Raw genomic sequence first — 19,933 nt, forward strand, 5'->3', positions numbered from 1 at the left:
GGATTCTGCATTACAAACACACGCATCCTTTTCTGGCTGTTCGCACTGGCGGGGTCATCCTGGGCCTTCCTCCTGACCTCCCTGCATACCTCTTCTGTCTTCCCAGTGCCCCCAGCCCCCGGCTCAGTGCCATCCTCAGCCCCCTGTATGACCAAACCTTGTGTGCCGGCTGCCCCCCTGTTGATGCTTCAGCTACCTCATTGTACTTGAACCTCAGGAATATCCAGGCCCACGCAACCCCTGTGCCGCCTCTGGCCTTTTCTTCCGTCTGTCTGCCAGATGTGTAACTCTGCCTTCTGACTGTGTCTTGACCGCCCCAGATCTAGGTGTTTCTCCTCCTGGCCTCTCCCCACACTCTCCACATGAGTCTATTACCTAATTATCAGCTCCCACTGCCCTTGTGGGGGCACCTCTCCCTCAGATTAACCAAAGTTCCTTATGGCACCTTTGCAGAACCAGTTTGTTAGAAGCGATTGGCACTTATGGAACCAACAGCAGTCATCGGGGTGATCATTTATAACTGGATACTCCCTCTTATTAAAACACGTATTTCCCGATAGTTCCCGCTTAATGCTTTGTTTTCATGAGATCTCCCAGGGTAAGCACCCATCATCCGAGGCCACGGAAACACAGGCCTCCATGTAGAGATAAGTGCCGCTAAGGGCTTAGGCGTGCTGAGTCAGATTAAGGCAGAAAGAAGGGAATCGGTTGTCTGTCCAGGCTGCTGGTGGAGGTTGAGGGGGCCCTCACCAGCACCTTAGTCATTACCTATGTTTTATTACCCCACAGACATTAATTGTCAATGCAGATAGGTGGATTCTATAAGAGCTGAACAGGAAGAGATGATTACTAGAGGGACATGATTCAGCCTAGATGCTGGTGTCTCCCTGCATCCGTGTACAACACCACCTTCCTCTGTGTGAGTGCCTCTCGTCTCCCCGGCAGCACACCAGGACAAATCCTCCTGCCACTGAGCAAAGTCACCGTGGTAGATTTTGATAAATATTTGGTGAGCAAATGACTAGGTCAATAGGTGCAGAAAAAATTAGGCAACGTTAGTTATTAAATGCAGAGTATAGTTTTGCATTTGTTGAGGCAAACCCTTCCAGTAGGTCCTGTCTTACTGAATTTTAATATTGGGAGAGCCAGCACATTGAGTAAATGGCTTGTTTGGCCTTAAGATGGATGTGTCTTCAGCAGGTAGTAGGTTTGTCCATATCTTAATGGTTCAGTTTTTCTCAAAAACCTTGTTTTGTGTTGATGTGGGGGTCTATATGCCTGAATGACTGGAACCTAAAAAGGGGCCCTATTCCTCTTTACCCAACTGCTTTCTTCAAGAAGATATAGATATAGATCTATATGTATCTTCATCTTGTAGATTTCTTCAAGAAGATAGATAATGAAATAAGTTCCTTGAGCTAGTTTGAAATTTTATTAAGTGAAGGTTTTGAAGAAGAAGGAACAAATATAGCAAACAGTGTTATCCAATTGGTTTTCAAGTGAGCACATGTCTTTGATTCACGACTTCTGTTTTCCCGATGGAGGTTTCAGTTTCCTTAGGGAGTCCCAAGAAGGTTGGATCAGATATGATATTGGTAATTATCTTGTTGACAGACTTCTGAATCTATGTAGAAGGTCACATGTAATTTTAAGGTTTCTGGTTGATTCTTTGAAATCACGTCTTGTTAATAGATCTAATGAATTATGTGTAAATACAGCTGCATTATCAAAATGGTAACATGTTAATAAAGGGGATACAGAGGCAAGTTTGGTTCATATTTTAATTTCCTATAAATCCTGATTCCTGTAATATTTAAAGGAAACTCTTTCAGTATATTGAAGGACCCTATTTATGAGCATTAGGGCTTTGAGCATCACTTTTTTTTGCATCATCTCTGATCTTCAACTGGGCCAGGAGTGAGGAGGGGGAATAAGATGCTCAAATCAGGTCATCAGCTACCATGTGGCACAATTTTGCCCTTAGGGAGCACAGTATGTGGAGCGGAAGATTGAGGTCACAACTTGATTTTCCAGCTCTAGGTGGAGGGCATTCTATTTGCTTATATGCTCTTACGTTAAATTCTGAAGACATGGACTCTTAGAAGAATTAACATGACAATGTTTTCTTTCTTCCTTCTATTTTGTGTCGTCATATGCAATAAAACCTGTCTTATTAAATTCCTGTCTATATTCCCCGAGGAAGAAACATGGATTAATTATGTTTTTTGATTGCTGAGTGTTAATAATTTAAATGCTCAGAATTCATTTTAATCATGTTTAGGAAATAATTACTTTTTAATTTTGAATAGGTGATATGTTTTTATCCCATGGTTCAAAAGCATAAAAAATATATTAGAGTACCTTGTATCTGTCTGGTTCTTATCCCCTTGACTGGAAAGGTAAACATCGTTAGTACTTTTGTATGTATTATGCAATAATGCTGTTACGAATTTATCAACAAAATAGAAAACATGCTCTTAGATTTTTATCATCTTTACACAACAGGGCATATAACTTACATTGCTCTTTACTCTGAATTTTGCATTTACTAGAGCGCTTCCTAGGTCTTTCTTACAGTTGTGATACTTCACTATAGAAATGTGTCATATGTTTGCTTAACTGGTCCTCTACTTATGGACATTTGGGTTGTCTTTGATCTTGTTTTTGCAAGCAAGTTTGCAGTGGAAATCCTTTACTTAATGTCATTGTACCCCTGTGTGGGGTTTGGTATTGAATAAAGTCTTGCTTACCAGCTGTGAATTCAACAGTTGAAGTTCGGATGTGATCACGAAGACTTGTCACAAAGCTTTGATGTTCTTAAACATCCGTTGAGGGCATGAAATTGTGCAATCCAACATTCCCAGAACTGTTTAAACATTTGAATGAGATTCTTGCTGGGTAGCCCTGAAAGCTGCATCGCGACGTACACGGCTGACAGTTTGAGTCCCTCCCTGAGGCAGAACAGCGTTGTGCCCTAGGTGTGGTGCTGAAGGTCTTTGTGGCTGGTCACTTAAGAGCTAATGCTGCTATGTGGGGCGCCCTGTCTCTAGAAACTCCAGTTCTCCAGCCACTAAGAAAGCCTGAGAGAGGGGCGCCTGGTGACTCACTCGGTTGGGCATCTGACTCGGCTCAGGTCATGCATGATCTTGTGCTCTGTGAGTTTGAGCCCTAGGTCCTGCTCTGTGCTGACAGCTCAGAGCCTGGACTCTGTTTAGGATTCTGTGTCTACCTCTCTCTCTGCCTCTCCCCTGCTTGTGCTCTGTCTCCCTCTCAAAAATAAATAAACATTTAAAAATTTTAAAAAGAAAACAACAACAACAAAGCCTGAGAGGAAAAGCACCTGTCATGTGGACAGCTGGGTTTTACTGTACCACAGTGCTGTCCCTCCCCTACTTCTCTTGTTAGAGTTAACACCTTAACACTGCAGCCACAGGTGAGCCAGTAACCAGGCAAAGCATCAATGAAAAGCAACTGAGCACCAAGAGATGTGCCTGACTGGAGTGTAGTCAGACTGGGACAGTGGATGTTTTATCCCAGGATATAGCTTAACAAAAACCACTTAAGTTCATGCTAGAGTAATCTTAGCAGCATTCTTAATGTAGTGTTGGGTTCTAGAGAATTTTCTAAACTTCCAAAGAGTATATATGCCCTGACACAGTTAACAGTTCTGAAATATGGAGGATAGGACTTTTATAAGCACAAGTGCCATATTGTTAACAAAAACTAAAGCAACCAAAATGTAATAAAGGAAATGTAGAGGCACCAACCTCACTTGTGGACGTAAGCCATCGGACTCTCAGCAACAAATTAGGAAATAGCTTATATAGTTGGACTGACATAGCTGAAAAAAATAAAAGTTTGTCTTGAGGGGTGGGCAGGTGGGAGTGTGAAATGGGTGAAAGGAATCAAAAGGTATAAACTTTGAGTTCTAAAATAAAAAGATCATGGGGATATAATGTACAGTATGGGAATAGAGTAGATCCACTGTATTGCATATTTGAAACTGGTTAAGAGAGATCTTTAAAGTTCTCATTACAAGAAAATAAAATTTTAGCTATGTATGGGAACAGATGTTAGCTAGACTATTCCGGTGAGCATTTCCCAGTATATACAAATAGTGAATCATCATGTACATCTGAAACTAATATAATGTTAAATGTCTTTTATGCTTCAAAAACAATGAGGAACTACATTTCAGATGGTAAAAAAAAATGTATTTTATTAAAAAGATACTATGTCTATCTCCCTCTTAATTTTTTTAGTTTTTAAAAGTTTATATATTTTGACAGAAAGTACAAGCAGGGGAGGGGCAGAGACAGAATCCGAAGCTGACAGTGCAGAGCCCAGAGAGGGGCTCAAACTCACGAACCATGAGATCATGACCTGAGCTGAAACCAAGAGTCCAGTGCTTAACCGACTGAGCCACCCAGGAGCCCCTCTCTCTCTTTTTAAAATAATGTTAGAAATGGAATTAAAACCATTTAATAAGAAAAAAAGATCAATAATATCAAGTAATCTATCCAAACAATATTAATAGCAAATATTTTAACTAGAGTAAAATTTAAAAATGTAGATAACACCGTAAAAAATGTTTACAAAGAAGCCAAACATATTACTAGCTATTGCTTGAGTTTGATATGAGATAATTTGAAGGAAAATACAAAATTGGGTGCTACAAAAGAAGTACCTGTATTCTGAACCTGAAGGTAGAAAAACAATGATTAATAAATTAATATAAATGTATCTTATGAAATAACCTAGTAGAACCTGACCAGTAAAATTCATCAAAAAGTGTTTAATAGACAAGGATTTTAAAGAATATTTTCTTCAAAGATGTTAATATAAAATATTACATCTCAATACATTACATTATATTAACATCTTTGAAGAAAATATTCTTGTAAATAATTATAACTTAATACTTGAAAACTCTGATATTGTGTTAAATAATAAAATTGATCAGCATAGAAATTCTGGAAAGAGAATCACCCATTGATAAGGAATTTAGAAAATGATAAATTCAATGCAGTGTATCAATAAATAAATGAATTACATAATTATTGGTAGGATATATAGCAGGGTATAGGATATATAGCAATATATGTATATATTGCTGTTCTGTTTGTATAAAATTAGAGGAAACTATATAAAATACTGATGCTTATCTATATGTAGGCTTACTGAAATGAAGAATTAGCAAATAACAGGCTTGATATACTGAGGTAACATTTTGTTATGATTATTGCATAAATTATTTTTAATTAGATAATACATCTCCTCCCCATCTCTACTTGGGTGGGATGGGTGGGAACAGTAGACATTGGGTGTCGGAGGCCTAGCTTCTTACTTTGCATCTGTCCTGTGGAAGCCGGATGAGCCTGGACAAGCCCCTTCCCACCCTGGAACCTCACCTTCCCTACGAAGGGTTACTAAGTGGATGAAAGAAAGTGAGAACACTCACTGAGCAGTAACACACTGTGTAGTTATTATGTGAAGAAGAGAACTCCTAAGAACATTTTGGAAATGATGTAAAATGAACACTAATTTCAGACGCTTTGACAAACTGTAAAATATTTAGGTTGTTTTTTCATTAAAATGTGACTCTCTCAAATGCTGTCCCTATAGGACTTGAATTTATGACTATGAACTTGGTTGCTTTCTTCATCTGATTTGGAAGTGGCAATTAGTGCTAAACAGCTATTAATGATTACTAAAAAAGACTATGGACAAATACTTGACCCTTTACGTATTTTTAAAACACAAAAGATATTTTAGTCATTTTAGAACAGTGAATTATCAAGTATTAATACTCAAATATGAGTCATGGAGCCACAGAAAGCAACAAAAAAAAAAATAAACTTTTTTCGCCCTTTTTCTTAACTTAAGGAATATATTGAGTGTATTTTGTTATTGGTTCTTGGAGCATGAATCGGCAAGTTTATTTTTTTCCTGAGAAATTATTACAGTTTTCCTCCCCCCGAAAAATTAGAGAAAATAATTCCCATCTAGAAAAGTTCGCTAGGTTTGTTCCCACAGAATGTGAACGCCATTGGGAATACGTCTGAGAGCAGGAAACCATTTGTTTTTGTTTCTTGTATCTTTTTTTTTTTTTTCAGATTTAGTTTTGCTTTGATTCCTTGGCCTACTTATTTCAAGAAGCTAAGCAGCTTGTTTCGTGTTCTTCCAATTTGTTGGATATTTAAAGTAACATTTGGACATTTGGAATGGTTCCAAAACTGAGCAGTTTTTCATTTAAAATAGAGTAATTCTCAGGACACCCGTGGCACAGAAAGTGAATAATCACTTAGCACAGCATCTTAGTTGGATTTGGAGTATTAGCATGAGCTTTTAAACAAAAATACGTAGACTATTATTACTACTTGGAGAGGGGAAAAACAATAAAGCTTGTGTTGAAAAGAAAATGGAAAGTATAGTCAAGAGTATAGTACTTTCAGCAATGAACCTAAGGGACAAAGTGGATGTTCAGTATGTGTAACGATTTATTAGAGATTAGGAAATGACTCATCTGCAGTATAAATCTTTGTAATGGCCAAGCCATCAGCAGGAAAGGATGGGAAATTTATAGAAAAAGGGTAGGAGGAGGGAGAGGTATTGAAAGTCCAGTCGCTTGTATTTTTCATAGAGCACATGTAATCAGAATATAGACTCAGGGACCTTGTCACAGGATACTTTGCCAATTCACCTAAAAAAATGAGAAACTGTGATATCAACATTGTTTTGCACACAACTTTCCTGTGTCTGGATTGCTAAATCTGTTTCTTTCACATACATGATTTTCTGCCCCATGTAAATCTTTGAAAGTCAGAGCTAGAGACAGGGTCTGTGCTCTTACATTCCAAACAACTATGTGATTAATTTCTGGTCCATACACGTTCGTTATGCAAATGTACCTTGAGTGCATTTCTGTGGTTTATTTAGTTGTTTTTGAACCCAGATGGTAGTGATTATAAAAATTAAAATCACATATCTTCTTGTGTATGCTCATTCCCTTTACAGTTGAAAAGGGCAGACAAAAGAATCCCAGAAGTTTGTGTACCCAGACCCAGACGTCTCCAGATGTGCTGTCCTCTGAAAAAACACTTGAGTTGGCTCAGTATAAAACAAAATGTGAAAACCAAAGTGGATTTATCCTGCAGCTCAAGCAGCTTCTTTCCTGTGGTAATACCAGGTTTGAAGCATTAACCGTTGTGATTCAGCACCTACTCTCAGAGGTAAGGATGTGTACCTTCTAAACAGTCTTTGTCCCTGAGGTGAGGGGTGGGGGAGGAGCAGTGTTCATGCTATTGTCCTGTGAATACTTTTCAGTTAATGAATGGTGAGACCGGATATAATTCATCCAATTATGCTTTTGTCAACTTACTTGATACTTGAGCCTCTCTCTCTCTCTCTCTAAAAATTTGGTATGGAGACATTTCTACTACTTTCTTTTCTCTTCCAGAATCACTTAGACCAACAATGGCAAAAGATAATTGTTTGTTGTACTTACACACATCTCCAACCAATATTAGCATTAACATTTTTTCAATTTTTTTGTCTAACTATATGCAGCTTTTCATATCACCTTTAGTTTAATGCTTTGAAAAATAAGATTGATTATGGGCCAAAGAACACTTCTGAGATAACTCCCAGTATGGGTCTGGGGACTCCTCAGAATTTCCACCCACTCCTAACATGGTTTGTGTACAGCAGATGCGAAACAGATTTTCTTTGCTTACTTATTCTTCCCTGACATTCTACAAGGATGTTAGTTCAGGCACTAGTTAAAATGCATCGAGAAACCAAGTTTCCATGAACATATGCTACTGGTCTAGCAACAAAAACTGCAATTATCTCAGGGGAAACACTGGGGTGAGATTATACTTGAGCTCTTGAGATAATTTTTTACTCACAGTCCTAAAAGATGCGTATCCGTAGTATCTCAGGAAGAAAACTATTCAGTTTTCCTGTTCTGTAATTCAGTTTGTCCAACAAACCTATGTTCACTTCCTACAGAGGCTACTGTGACATGGTTGCCTGTCTGGGGCAGGGGAGACAGAGGTGACTGAGACTTGGTCTGTGCCCTTGCACGTAACCAAGCTAATAAACAGTTGGGATCAATATTTGATGAACATTTTTACAGCTTTGTCCAAATACATCTTTTTGAGAGCAAGATAGAGACATACATCTAGTTTTAAAATTAGAGTGGTATGTATAGTACTTATGTTTCTCTTTAATATGTAAGGAAGGAATTAGAAAGCTGGCTTATATAATCAAGTAGGTTCAGTTGGATACCACATAATATCAAATGCAGGAAACAATTAGTTGGTCTATTTTGTGATAAATCAATAAATTTGTTTTACTATAGCTAGCCTAACTGGCCCCATGTTCAATTCCTTTCTCTCCTTTATCTCTCACGTGGAATGAGTCATTAAGTCCTGTGAGCCCTCACCCTACNCTCCTATTGATGCCAACCTTGTTCAGACTTTGGATAACTGCCCATTAAATTATGATAACTTCTTAACTAGATTTTAGACCTGCATGCCCTTCACTATAATTTATCCCAAGCACTGCTAACAGATTGGTCTTTGCAAAGCATTCCACTTTACTGATTAAAACCTTCAGTGTTCCCCATTGTCTTCAGCTGACCTGTCCTCTGTGGTAGCTACTGTCTTTATGAAGCTTTTGGACACCTGGAAGGCAATGAGGCAAATGTAAGATATGTGATTAAGCATTAAAATACACATGGATTTTGAAGACAGTATAAAAAAAGGATGTAAGATATTTTTTGAACACTCTTTCTGTTGACTATATGTTGACATGATAATATGTTGATATACTAAGTTAAATAAAATATATTAAAATTTAATCTTTTGAACTTTTAAAAGTGACTACTAGGAAGTTAAAATCACATGTATGGCTCACATTATATGTCCTCTGAAAAACTCTGGGGTATAACATGGAATACAAGATTCTATAATTTGGCATGAGCTGCTCTTTTTTTATCCACACCTCACTGCTTATCTGCTCTAGCTGTATAATTAGTGACGAGAATCAAGAGGGATATAACATTTGTTGAATATTTACTAAGATCTAGACATTTGTACTTATTAAATCTTGTCCAAAGCCACAAGTTGGAATTTACTAGTAAGAAATTTGAAGCATGGAGCTACTAAGTATCTCCCCTGTCAGCAGACAGCTAATTAGAGGAAGACCAGGTCTTGAACCTAGGTCTAGGACATTAGGAACTTAAAATCATTTGTGAATGTCTCGACTTTCTTATTCTTTGTTCAAATGCTGTTACTGGGCCACCGCCCTTCTTGCAAATATCTATGTGTTCAGACCTTTGGGTAGCATCATCCCACTACCTACATTTGATTTACATGGATTCACTACACAAACAACCAAGTAGAAAATGCAAATTAAGTGGATCAGGCAGACCTGTCTTTCATGCCCCTCCATAAGGAAAGGCTCAGGAGTGGATGTGACATGAAAGAGTCTGCTCTTCCTCTGGTTCCTAAATCCCTCCCATGGCATGAACCTCCCACGGTCCATGGGATCCTGCTGTTTCAAGATAATTTTTTTTCCCCATAGAACCTTGCTCATAAACACAAACCAAACTGTTGATCAGATGCTCAGTTGAAGAAGGAGTAGATCGAACATTAGAAGAAAAACCTTACTCATTGGAACATACTGACAAATGTTTGGTCAGTCTACAACAGGACAAACTCATAACAAGTCTCAGGGATACTTTACTGTATGTGACTTTCATATTGCACCTAATTTAGGTTTTAATGCCCATGTAATTGTGACTCCACTGGATTTCTTATAATTCAGTTCAAAAACGCCATCTTTTATTTCCTGATCCCTCTGGCTCTCTGTTCTGTCTACCTTCTGGATTCTAGGGGCACTTCTCTTTCTCTGTCATTCTCTACCTTGTATTACAGATAATCATTTGCACTCATTTTGGCTTTTTAAGAACAGAGGCTCACTGAAAGTAGAATCTGTGTCTAGGTCCTTTTTAGGAAATAACCCCAGCATCTATGGCCGGGCTTTATATAGTAGACACACATTGCATACCTGAACAAACAGATGGATGAATAGAGAGGATGGAATCCCCAATGTAAGATGAACATATAAAGTCTTTATGCAAATGTCCTTTGCTCTTTAAAATCAATCAGCAAATATTTACTGATTGCCTAATGTTTACAGGGTACTATTATAAAAGAGGTAGAAAGGACAGACATAACAAGGGGGAAAGTTAAGTAATTCTTTGGAACAATTTTCCTCTTAACCCTTTGGTTCTCTCATACCCATTATCAAAGTGATGGATTGATATGTGGATAGTTTGATGTAGGTTGTAGATGTAGAATGATCTATATATACATATATATCTCATTGCTGAGTTTTTCCTAAGTGACTTTAGAGCATTAGGGTATGGATAAAAATGATTGATTATAGGAAATCCTAGACCTACCACTTATCTTTTTGTTGCAAGCCTGTTTAATACCTAAAATTTTCCCACTTTCATGGCAGACATAATTCATTACATGGAAGTTCTAGTAAGTGCCTCACGAGTCTGGAAACTAATACCACACTTTCTGTTTCTCAGAGGACACATTGATGCTGGTTTTAGTTTGTTCCACTCCTAGGTCTGTCCTTGCATGGTTGAGCAGTGTCCTGTGCAGACAGCCAGAGGGAAATCCACCCTAAAGTGGCACCCAGTCAAGGTGAATTCTGAGTGACACTAGCAGGCTACTATAAGTAAAAATGTCTCAGGACACAAAAAAGTGGACATGCTTCATTGTGTGAATGGTAGGGAGAACGTGAGAGAGCACACATCTGAGCCATGTGACCTGGCTTTTGTCCTCAAACCCCCTGTGCTGGTGGTGTTCCTCAGCAGCTAGGACTCCAGGCCCTGCTGATGGGACAGCAGCCAGAGACTAAGTGCCTCTGTCCCAGGGACCCCTAATTAAATTATGGCGAATCCACGGTTTTTCCTTGGAGCACTTCATATATTAATGCGTGCATAGAAAAGCAGATTTGTATCCAGATTCCCAGCTCCTGCTTTTTTTCACATGGTGGGGAATTCTGCATGTTAAAATACAAAGAGAATTAAATCAACTTGCTATCTAGACTATAAAGAGTTTATCAGTTAAGACAGAAGCACTGATAGAGGAGTCAAGAAACAGGCAATCGGTATCTGAGTGACAAAATGCATTTTCATCATCTGCAAGCAAAGGATAGATCTCTTAAAGGGCAAGCTCCCAGAGAGAGTCAGGCAGAAACTGACACTTAGTATGGGGTGGGCCCTGGGGTTTGCATTTCATATAGGATCATATATAAAGCCCTTAGTTCTTCCTTTACGTGGTACTCCCTCCCACCGGATGAGGTCACCTGCCTTGAGTGACTACTGAAGAGTTGGGCCTGGCCATTTTAGTTCCGTCCAGGCCCCACACTTCTGGAAGGCAAGAACCATGTCTTAAAATTCTTTGATATTTTTCCCCAGCATCTGGAATGGTGCCTCATAATGGGCCCCGAGTAATAATTTGCCAATCAATTCAGAAAGGTAAATGTCCTCTCCAGACTTTGGGGGAAAGGAGATGGTAACTATGATTGGCATTGAACATTCCTTTAAGGGTTATATAACGGGTCAGGTAAAGAAGGCTGAGCATTCTCTACTGTGGAGGTAGGACATGGGTAGCAAGTATGACTTCAACAGAACAGGAACTGGGAGTCTAAACAGGAGCTGGATGGTTGAGATTCTTGGAACTGGGGTGAAGTTTATTGTTCATGGACTCCACGAAATACTTTTTCGGGGTAAGGGCATCTATGAGTACAAAGAACGCGGGACAGTACTCTAGCAGCCCCTGCCAGGTCCTGTGGAGAACTGCTTGCTTTCACTAGTGTAGGATTGAATTCCTGGAGATCGGGACTGGGGTGAAGTTAGCACTAGTAGGAAAAGGATGATAGAGGGGCTCCTGGATGGCATCCGACTTCCGCTCAGGTCATGATCTCATGGTTCGTGGGTTCGAGCCCCGCGTCAGGCTCTGTGCTGACAGCTAGCTCAGAGCCTAGAGCCTTCTTCGGATTCTGTATCTCCCTCTCTGACCCTCCCCTGCTCATGCTGCCCCTCTCCCCCTCAGAAATAAATAAAACATTAAAAATTTTTTTTAAAAAGAAAAAGGGTGATAGAGTCAAGGAAGAATGGACTGACTTTAGAACAACCCAGTTGGACAAAGGAGGGGCAAAGATGACCTCACAGCTTTCCTGTTACTGTTTACTCAGATTGACAGAGGTTGGAAGTTGTCAGTGGCTTCTGGGACAGGAAGGTCAAGTGCAGGAGAGTTGGGAGAAGTGTTCACATGAAATGAAATTCCTTGTCCCCAAAACCTCTTTCATAAGCCAAGGGATCATGCGGTAGGTACTTGTGCTAGGGTGTAAACATTTTCACAAAATTACTTCCGGAAATTACATATCAGCTTAATTTTTCAATCCTCACCTTTCACACTGACGGAAGTTTGAAGAGTGATTTTACCTTCTTGCCAGCTTTGCCTTCCACTAGACATTTCACTGCTATTGGAAAGTGAATTAGAAGGCAGTCCCTGAATGTGTTACAGGATTTGGTATCTAGTATAGCTGTCTTCTGGTGTTCTTGACAATGGCGTGACGAAATTGCTGGTACTGAAATACATTACTAAGCAAACAAAATTATGGCCTAAGTTTATGAGATTAAGAGAGGCATTATTACATCTATTTCCATATGCTTTTCTTTCAGTTTTATCCAGGTTTATTTTTCCTGAGACTTTAATTGCTACATTGGAAAATTCATTACTTGTTCATTTTTTAAAACCTGGACTCATGGATTTGGGTTTTTTGTTTTTGGGTTTTTTTTTGTTTTTAACATTTATTTATTGTTGAGAGATGAAGACAGAGCATGAGCAGGGGAGGGACAGAGAGAGAGGGAGACACAGAATCTGAAGCAGCGGCTCCAGGTTCTGGGCTGTCAGCACAGAGCCCGATGTGGGGCTTGAACCCACGAACCGTGACATCATGACCTGAGCTGATGTCGGAGGCTTAAATAACTGAGCCACCCAGGTGCCCATGGATTCACGGGTTTGTAATTTCAGAATAACTTAATACTGCAGTTTAAAAAAGCAAGCATTTAGAATACCATTAATGGCAAAGTGTAGTCAACGAGAGAGTGCTTCTTAAATTCCAGTCACTGTTAACTATCCCTGTGACAGTGTTAGCATGTTCAGTAACTTCTTTAGCTCTTGAGTGAGAGGCCACTACAAAATAAAAAGTACAAGTTGTAGAGGATATCTGATCTCCCACTCTCCAATCAGCATTTCACACTTTAAACACCAGTAGACCGGGTTCTGAGCATTCAGATTAAATTTTGCAGCAAACACCATTCGTCTTACTATGTCATTTTTAATTGAAAGTCACAGAACACACACTTGGATTGTTCTTCGCCTTGTTCACAGGCTCCTTTAGTATACAGGTTTTGGAGAACAAGTTTCTCTTTTCTATTAATTAGTAAGTGTGATCATCTAACGACCTCAATTAGAGAGGGGACTAAAAAGGTTCACAAATCTAAAAATAACTCCATTATCCAGGCAGAGAAGGTCAGTTTTTCTTTGTACTGTACCAGCTGATATTTAAGTAAGTGGCCATCGATCAGTCTAATGTCTGGCTCTCGTTTTTCATAAATGAAGGGCTGTGGCTTTAAGTAATCTCAGGCTGTTTGTGCCAGAGGCAGAAGCTGCAGCATCAGCTTCTGAGAGGAGAGAGGCATACGGTAACCTGCAGGATGTGAAGTAAGGCTAACCGAGGACCAATCGTGCTCCTCCGGGTAGAGCTTTGAATGTAGGCAGACCCGACTGGTGGGTGGCGTGGCCACCTGTGCACTTCTTGGACGTTGCGGGGGGTGGGGTGGGGACAGGTGCAGACAGAAGCTGGAAAATGGGCTGCTCCAGCAGCAAAATGTGTCTCTACCCTCCCTGTGCAGCAACAAGGGTAATTAGTATTTGCTTCTAGTGTGTTTCTGAAGAATGTCAGGGACCGAGGCAGAGCTTGTCTGGAATTAGGGGGAAATGCTTTGAATGACGAGCAACTCTTGCCTGCAAAAGACTGGGTCTCATGATCTCTGCAATACTGTGATCAAGATGCGGCAGGAGCTCTGTCTCGGGTGATCCTAGTGAGGGCATTTTCAGAGAGCTCTGAATTCTGCCTTTTCCGTAGTTATGCCCTGGCGGTAGAGAATCTACCTTTGAAGAAACTGTATCTATTGCTGTATTTGTGTGTGTGTGTGTGTGTGTGTGTGTGTGTGTGTGTGAGAGAGAGAGAGAGAGAGAGAGAGAGAGAGAGAGAGAGAGAGAGAGAGAGATTGTTTTGAGTTGCTGGTAACTTGGAAATTGTTGTTCTTTACAGAAATTTTAATAATAGCTTTTTCAATACTGGAACAGTCGCCTATTTTCTTTGATTCGTTTCTCTTAATATCTCCTTACAGTAATAGCTGATACCAAATATAATAATCCTTAGAAAATAATGTGGAGCTGAGTAAAATTAGTTTGATTTTGTCTTTTTTTAAGGATTCTTTTTCACTGTAGCTTTATAACAAGTTAGTATCTTCCTTTTAGGGCTGACATTGTAACAAAACTTTTATTTGCAGATCTAGGACAAAGTGCGCATAAGTGCATATGTTTAGAACATTAAATATTTATCTTAACCTGATTAGTGCTTTATTGCCCTTGGAGGAGGAGAATGCATTAAGTCTTAAGTATGCATTTGTGGAAAGGTTCTCTGGATCAGCAATGAAGCATGGCTCAAAGTAAATATTTTTAAAGTACCATGCAGCGAGTGTCTCAAATGAAAGTTTCACGAGAACCTGAGCAAATAAAAAGAATCTTGAAACATGAATTTCCTTAACAACCAAGGGACATCTGTGTTTTTTCAACAACACACTGTTTAGCCTAAATGATTCATATCTTGGCTTCTCGATTCTGAGTCTCATTTTCCTGGTGATAACAAATGTGTGCCTTTACTGAAAGAGACCCTTCTGAAAATGTAACCTGATGTGTGTTTTCCGCAGCGAGAGGAAGCTCTGAAACAACACAAAACCCTATCTCAAGAACTTGTTAACCTTCGAGGAGAGCTAGGTAAGAGCTTTATTTGTGTGCGTGTGTGTGTGTGTATGTGTGTGTGTGCGCGTGTGCACGCGCATTTGCATGTTTTGCTTTGTTTTGTTCTGTTTTGTTTTTTTTTTCCCCTCAGTTTTACAGGATGAGGGGACAACTGGAAAATTCGCTTTTCCCATTTGCATTGTGGCTGGGGTTGCCTGCTGGCAGTTTTTAGCTGTCCCACTCCGGTATCTGTGCAAACACTTCATATCAACATTTCTTTTGAATCTTGGCAGCTTGACCTCAAGTTCACAGAATTCCTGGCACTGATCTGACTAAGCCTAGCAGAGCTTTTGATGACCAAAACATTTCTCTTCCTGAAGACAGGGACAGAGCGAGTTTTGTAATTGTATGGATTCCTATTAAATAATTCCATCATTTTTTACCCCCAAACATCTTTCCATATTAAAAAGTGGTGAGAAAACTCCCTCTATGATAAAAGTAATTACATTACGCTTTCCTTGGAGTAGTTGGTGAGGAGGAAGTGTGTGAAAAGAAGGGTGCTGCACATCCTGGATAGCCCATCTGAAGAGAGTGCATTCTGTGCTAGTGTCACACTGTGACCAGGGCTGATGGTGAGTAAGGACCCACTCCTACCAGGAGCCACGAGCCTCTGACATCTGTAACACCCACCACCCAGTGCCGCTGCTCCCAGGCTGATGTCAATTGTCGTTCTTGGCTCTCCTGGAAGGGTCCTCAGGGTTCATGCAACAATCTTGCCTTCCCTACCTCGGCTCCTGTGTTGGAGTGAACCAGCAGCTCCTGGGAGGGCCCTGCGTGCCCTAGAGAAGCAGCTTCCTGCTTTAGCTCCAGCCAGGTCTGGAGTTACTCATTAAAAGGCTGAATTCCTTGCCCTTTGCCATTTTCTGTGTATGCTCACAACTTGAGTCAGTAGTTGTGAGTAGGTATGTGCATAAATAATGCAAAGGCAAGAGCCAGAGACAAAAATTGTGTTCACCCAGTTCTGGGAGAAACCTGTCTTTGGACAAGACCAGAATTTCAACACTGTCAATATAATTTGTTGGACTGAAAAATTTTCTCCGCCACCCCTCACCCCCAGGCAAAGATCAAATAGCAGTGAATGTGGGGCCAGGGTTGTCTCTGTGTTCCTGTTCTGTGTTCACCTCCCAACAGGAGGCAACTGCATACTCCTGGCTAACCCTCCAGACTCTGACTACCTAGCTGGGGCATCCTTTTCTCCTGACCTTATTTTGGGCTATGGAAATGAAGAACTCTGTATAGAAAAGTAATTTTAAAACAAATGGAACTTCAGGACCCCAAAGATTTGAAAATTCTAGGGAAACCATTCAAGGAAACCACAGCAGAGAAAGAGGCTTCTGGCTTTAGCATTTGAGACTTTCTGTCCTGTTACTTAACTAGACTGCTGCCCTTTTGATTACCCAAGTGACCAACTTAATTTGCTTTTGTGTGTGCCTTAAATAACGTAATGGATATAGAGTGAGCAGGTCAGGAAACAGGCCTTTGTGTGTGTGCCTTAGAGTTCATTATGACCCAGTGGAGGTGGAGATGCGCCTACCTGATGGTTCACGCTTCGGCTTCTCCAGGATGAGAGATGAATGTTCTCATTCATGCTGCATGAATAGGGGATCCTCTTTTTGCCTTTTAGTGGATAGTACAGTTAACTGATTTAAATTGGGACTCAGGTCCTCAGCACCTCCAGTCGGTACATAGCCTGACAGGAAATAGCAATCACAGTTTGCACTCATTCTCAGCTTCCCATCTGTGATAAGGAAAGTGTGCCTTCACTGCTGCTGTCCACATGTCCAGATGCAGTGGTTGGCCTTTCCTTATCATCCAGTCACCTAGGTGGAGTTGGGTTAACTTGGGAGTAGGAGACTTGTCAGGGTAATGAGATGACATTAGGAACAGTAGTCAATGGAAGGGACAATTGGGAATGTATCAGTGCTCCCGCTGAATGAGGTAGAACTTCTCAAGTAACATGTAAAGCCTTTTGGGGATGGTCTCAGTTCTGTGAGGAGAGAGAAGAGAAGGCATTACATCGTTCTTCTGAAGAAAACAGTCCAGGAAGAATATTCCAGAAGCTGCCAGTGGGATCATTTGTAGCATGAACTAAGATGGAAGACAACAGGTGACACAGCAAAGTTTGAATTATAATTTTAAAATTTGAGGCAGTAGTATAGAATACTCAGACTGTGTAGTCACACTAACCAGGTCCAATTCTTTGGTGGCTGGTTGACCTGGGGCAAGTCACATTATGGGTCTTGATTCCCAATTTCATTATCTGTCACATGCACTAATAATTATCTGCTCGAGGGTGGTCATGAGGAGTACGTGAAGTAACTCACTGTAAAGTGGCTCGCACCAAATGTTATAGGTGCTATTTACTACTAAATAGTTACTATTGAACTAACATGTCTGCAGTTTATACCTGTGTAGTAATTAGTTACATTTGCTGCAGGAAGGAATTGTAATTAGACCATATTACTAAAAATCCTCAGGGTAGGTTGTTTTTTGTCTTGAGTCTCAGATGGCAATAAGACATGATTGATCCCCTCCTGACACACTTTGCTTGCAAAGTGGAGGCCATACTCTAGACCTTTGTCTATGGATTCCTAACTAGAAGTGGCCTAGCTTCTTGGAGTCCAGTTTCCTCACTGGAAACATAAGGTTAATATGTGTTTTGCTGGATTGTTGTGGAGCCTGAGTAAAACGGTAATATGTGTGGAGCAGCTGGTCATGGGGCCTGGCCCACCACAGGCACCTCAAGAAAGAGAACCCTACTGCTGTCCCCATCAGCCAAGAATCCACCATTTCTCTCCAAAATAATGCAGGGCTGTTGGTGTCACTCTTCCCTTGATTTCTTTATCTTCTCTATGAAAATTAAGGTAAGGTTCCCAAACTAAGAACTGCAAAAAATAAAAAGACAGCTCAAACTTGGGAGCATTGAAACCCAAGTAGTCTGTGATTGTGACCTTCAGAATCTAACTGCCTCCAAACCTCCCCTCCGTTGACTAACTTTCCTGTTGTCTCACTCATTACCCTGACAAGTGTCCTGTGTTGCCAGGTTAACCCGACTTCCCTCAGAACAAAGCCATGAGGTTTTCCTCCCTCCAGTGAGTCCTCAGTACTTTACAGTCACGTACTTACCATAATCCTGTGTTTCCTTATTGTCTTCAGATAGTAAAAAATTTTTTTTCCAGAGAGTAAATTTCTTTCAGAGATTCTTTCCTGATTCCAATGGGGAAAAAATACATGCTTTCCATTTTCACAAGTAATTGATAAATACTTATGAGTATTTGAGGGTTTTACATTTTCTTTAAGAACAATGTGCAAAAATTAAAATTGTGAAGTGAGGGGAAAACAGCCCATAGTTCCATTAGGAGCTTTTACTTTTGCGTATTCCCTGTGTCTTAGTTTATATGAATATAGACAATTCCATATCTGACACTTTTTATTAAGGTATCTTTTGCCTACAATGGAATGCTTACACTCATATAACTTAAACCTTTGTCAAGGTATTGAAGATTGCTCTCCTCCCAGAAAATGCCTTCAATGCTCCTTTCTGGTAGATGATACCCCTCTTCTCCAGAAGCCAACAATGATCTGGTTTTTATCACATAGGTTAGTTTTGTATATTCTAGAATTTCGTATAAACAGAAACATACATCATATTCTTTTTGTGTCTGGCTTTTTTTCACACAGTGACATGATTTTGAGATTCATCCATGTTATTTTATGTGTATTCTGATCTGTTTAGCTTGTGTCAAGCCCTTTTCCACATTGCCTCATACTCTTCATTATGGTCATGCAGAATGACTTAGGAAAGTTCTGTTGAGTGGAAGTAGCTTAATTTCACTTATGCCTTTAGTGCTGTAGTATAGTGAGGTTTCATTGTTTGCTGTTAGCCCACCTATTCCCATGGTTTCAGCTACAACTTGGAGGGTGATGATGCCCAGATTTAGATTTCGAGTTCTCTCTTTCCGAGGCTGCAGATGTATTTTGCCTAGTGAAGAGCTGCCTATAGGAAAGCCAGTCTGGTGTAATCAGATCTTTCTGTTTCCCCAGCCCTTTGCTTCCTGAACGCTCTGCAGGGTCTCCTCATTCAAACCTATTCCTCAGAGTCTATTTATCATTTTCTGAAGTGGCATTATTCTTCGATTACCACCCAGGCCATCCACAGGTCTCACGTGTCTTGTCCTCCATCTCTCCTTCCTGTTCTAATTTAAGCCTCATAACTTCTCCCCCCAAATATATTCATCCAATTCATCCAACAGGCCACCCTGCTCCAGGCCCGCTCCTCTCCTCTCCAGACTGTATTAAATCTCACATCTGTCCTTTACTGGACATTTTTAACAAATATAAATGACTTCATTTGGGCTTTGGGAAAAAATCCAAATATACTACATTCACCATGTATGATTTGACTGGAACCTTCCAGCCCAACTTCTTGATGTCAGGATGTTCATTTGCCTCTCTTCACACCTTCTTTCCCCTCCCCATGCCTTAGCCATGGGTCCATTCGCACTTCTTTGAATCTCTTTGTCACATGTTATCCCCTCGGGTTGAGATGTGCTCTCCCTTTTTCACTACTTTTCTATTGTTTGCCTCTTAAACTCCTCACTAGCTAAAATACCTAGCTAAATCCTAGCTAAAATACCGTATCTTCAATTAAGTTGTAGCTAATCTTTCAAGAAAGTTAATTGTGCCTTCTACTGTACCCTTCAAGATACTCTGTTCTTATAGTTATTTGTTTCTAGACCTTTTCTCAC

General features: G+C 40.2%; 1 protein-coding gene across 9 annotated transcripts in view; it reads left to right on the forward strand.

Annotated features, from left to right (window-relative positions):
- The window catches only part of MTUS1 (microtubule associated scaffold protein 1), a 176,584-nt gene that overhangs the window by 133,055 nt on the left and 23,596 nt on the right, over window positions 1-19,933 (forward strand). For all 9 annotated transcript variants that reach the window (XM_077772474.1, XM_077772504.1, XM_077772476.1 and 6 more), the window contains 2 exons: window positions 7,018-7,232; window positions 15,095-15,161. In XM_077772474.1, coding sequence (XP_077628600.1) covers window positions 7,018-7,232; window positions 15,095-15,161 — 282 coding nt within the window. The remainder of the gene's footprint in view (window positions 1-7,017; window positions 7,233-15,094; window positions 15,162-19,933) is intronic.

This window comes from Crocuta crocuta, unplaced genomic scaffold, assembly GCF_008692635.1.
Source record: "Crocuta crocuta isolate KB4526 unplaced genomic scaffold, BGI_CrCroc_1.0 scaffold140, whole genome shotgun sequence".
Classification (NCBI taxonomy): Eukaryota; Metazoa; Chordata; class Mammalia; order Carnivora; family Hyaenidae; genus Crocuta; species Crocuta crocuta.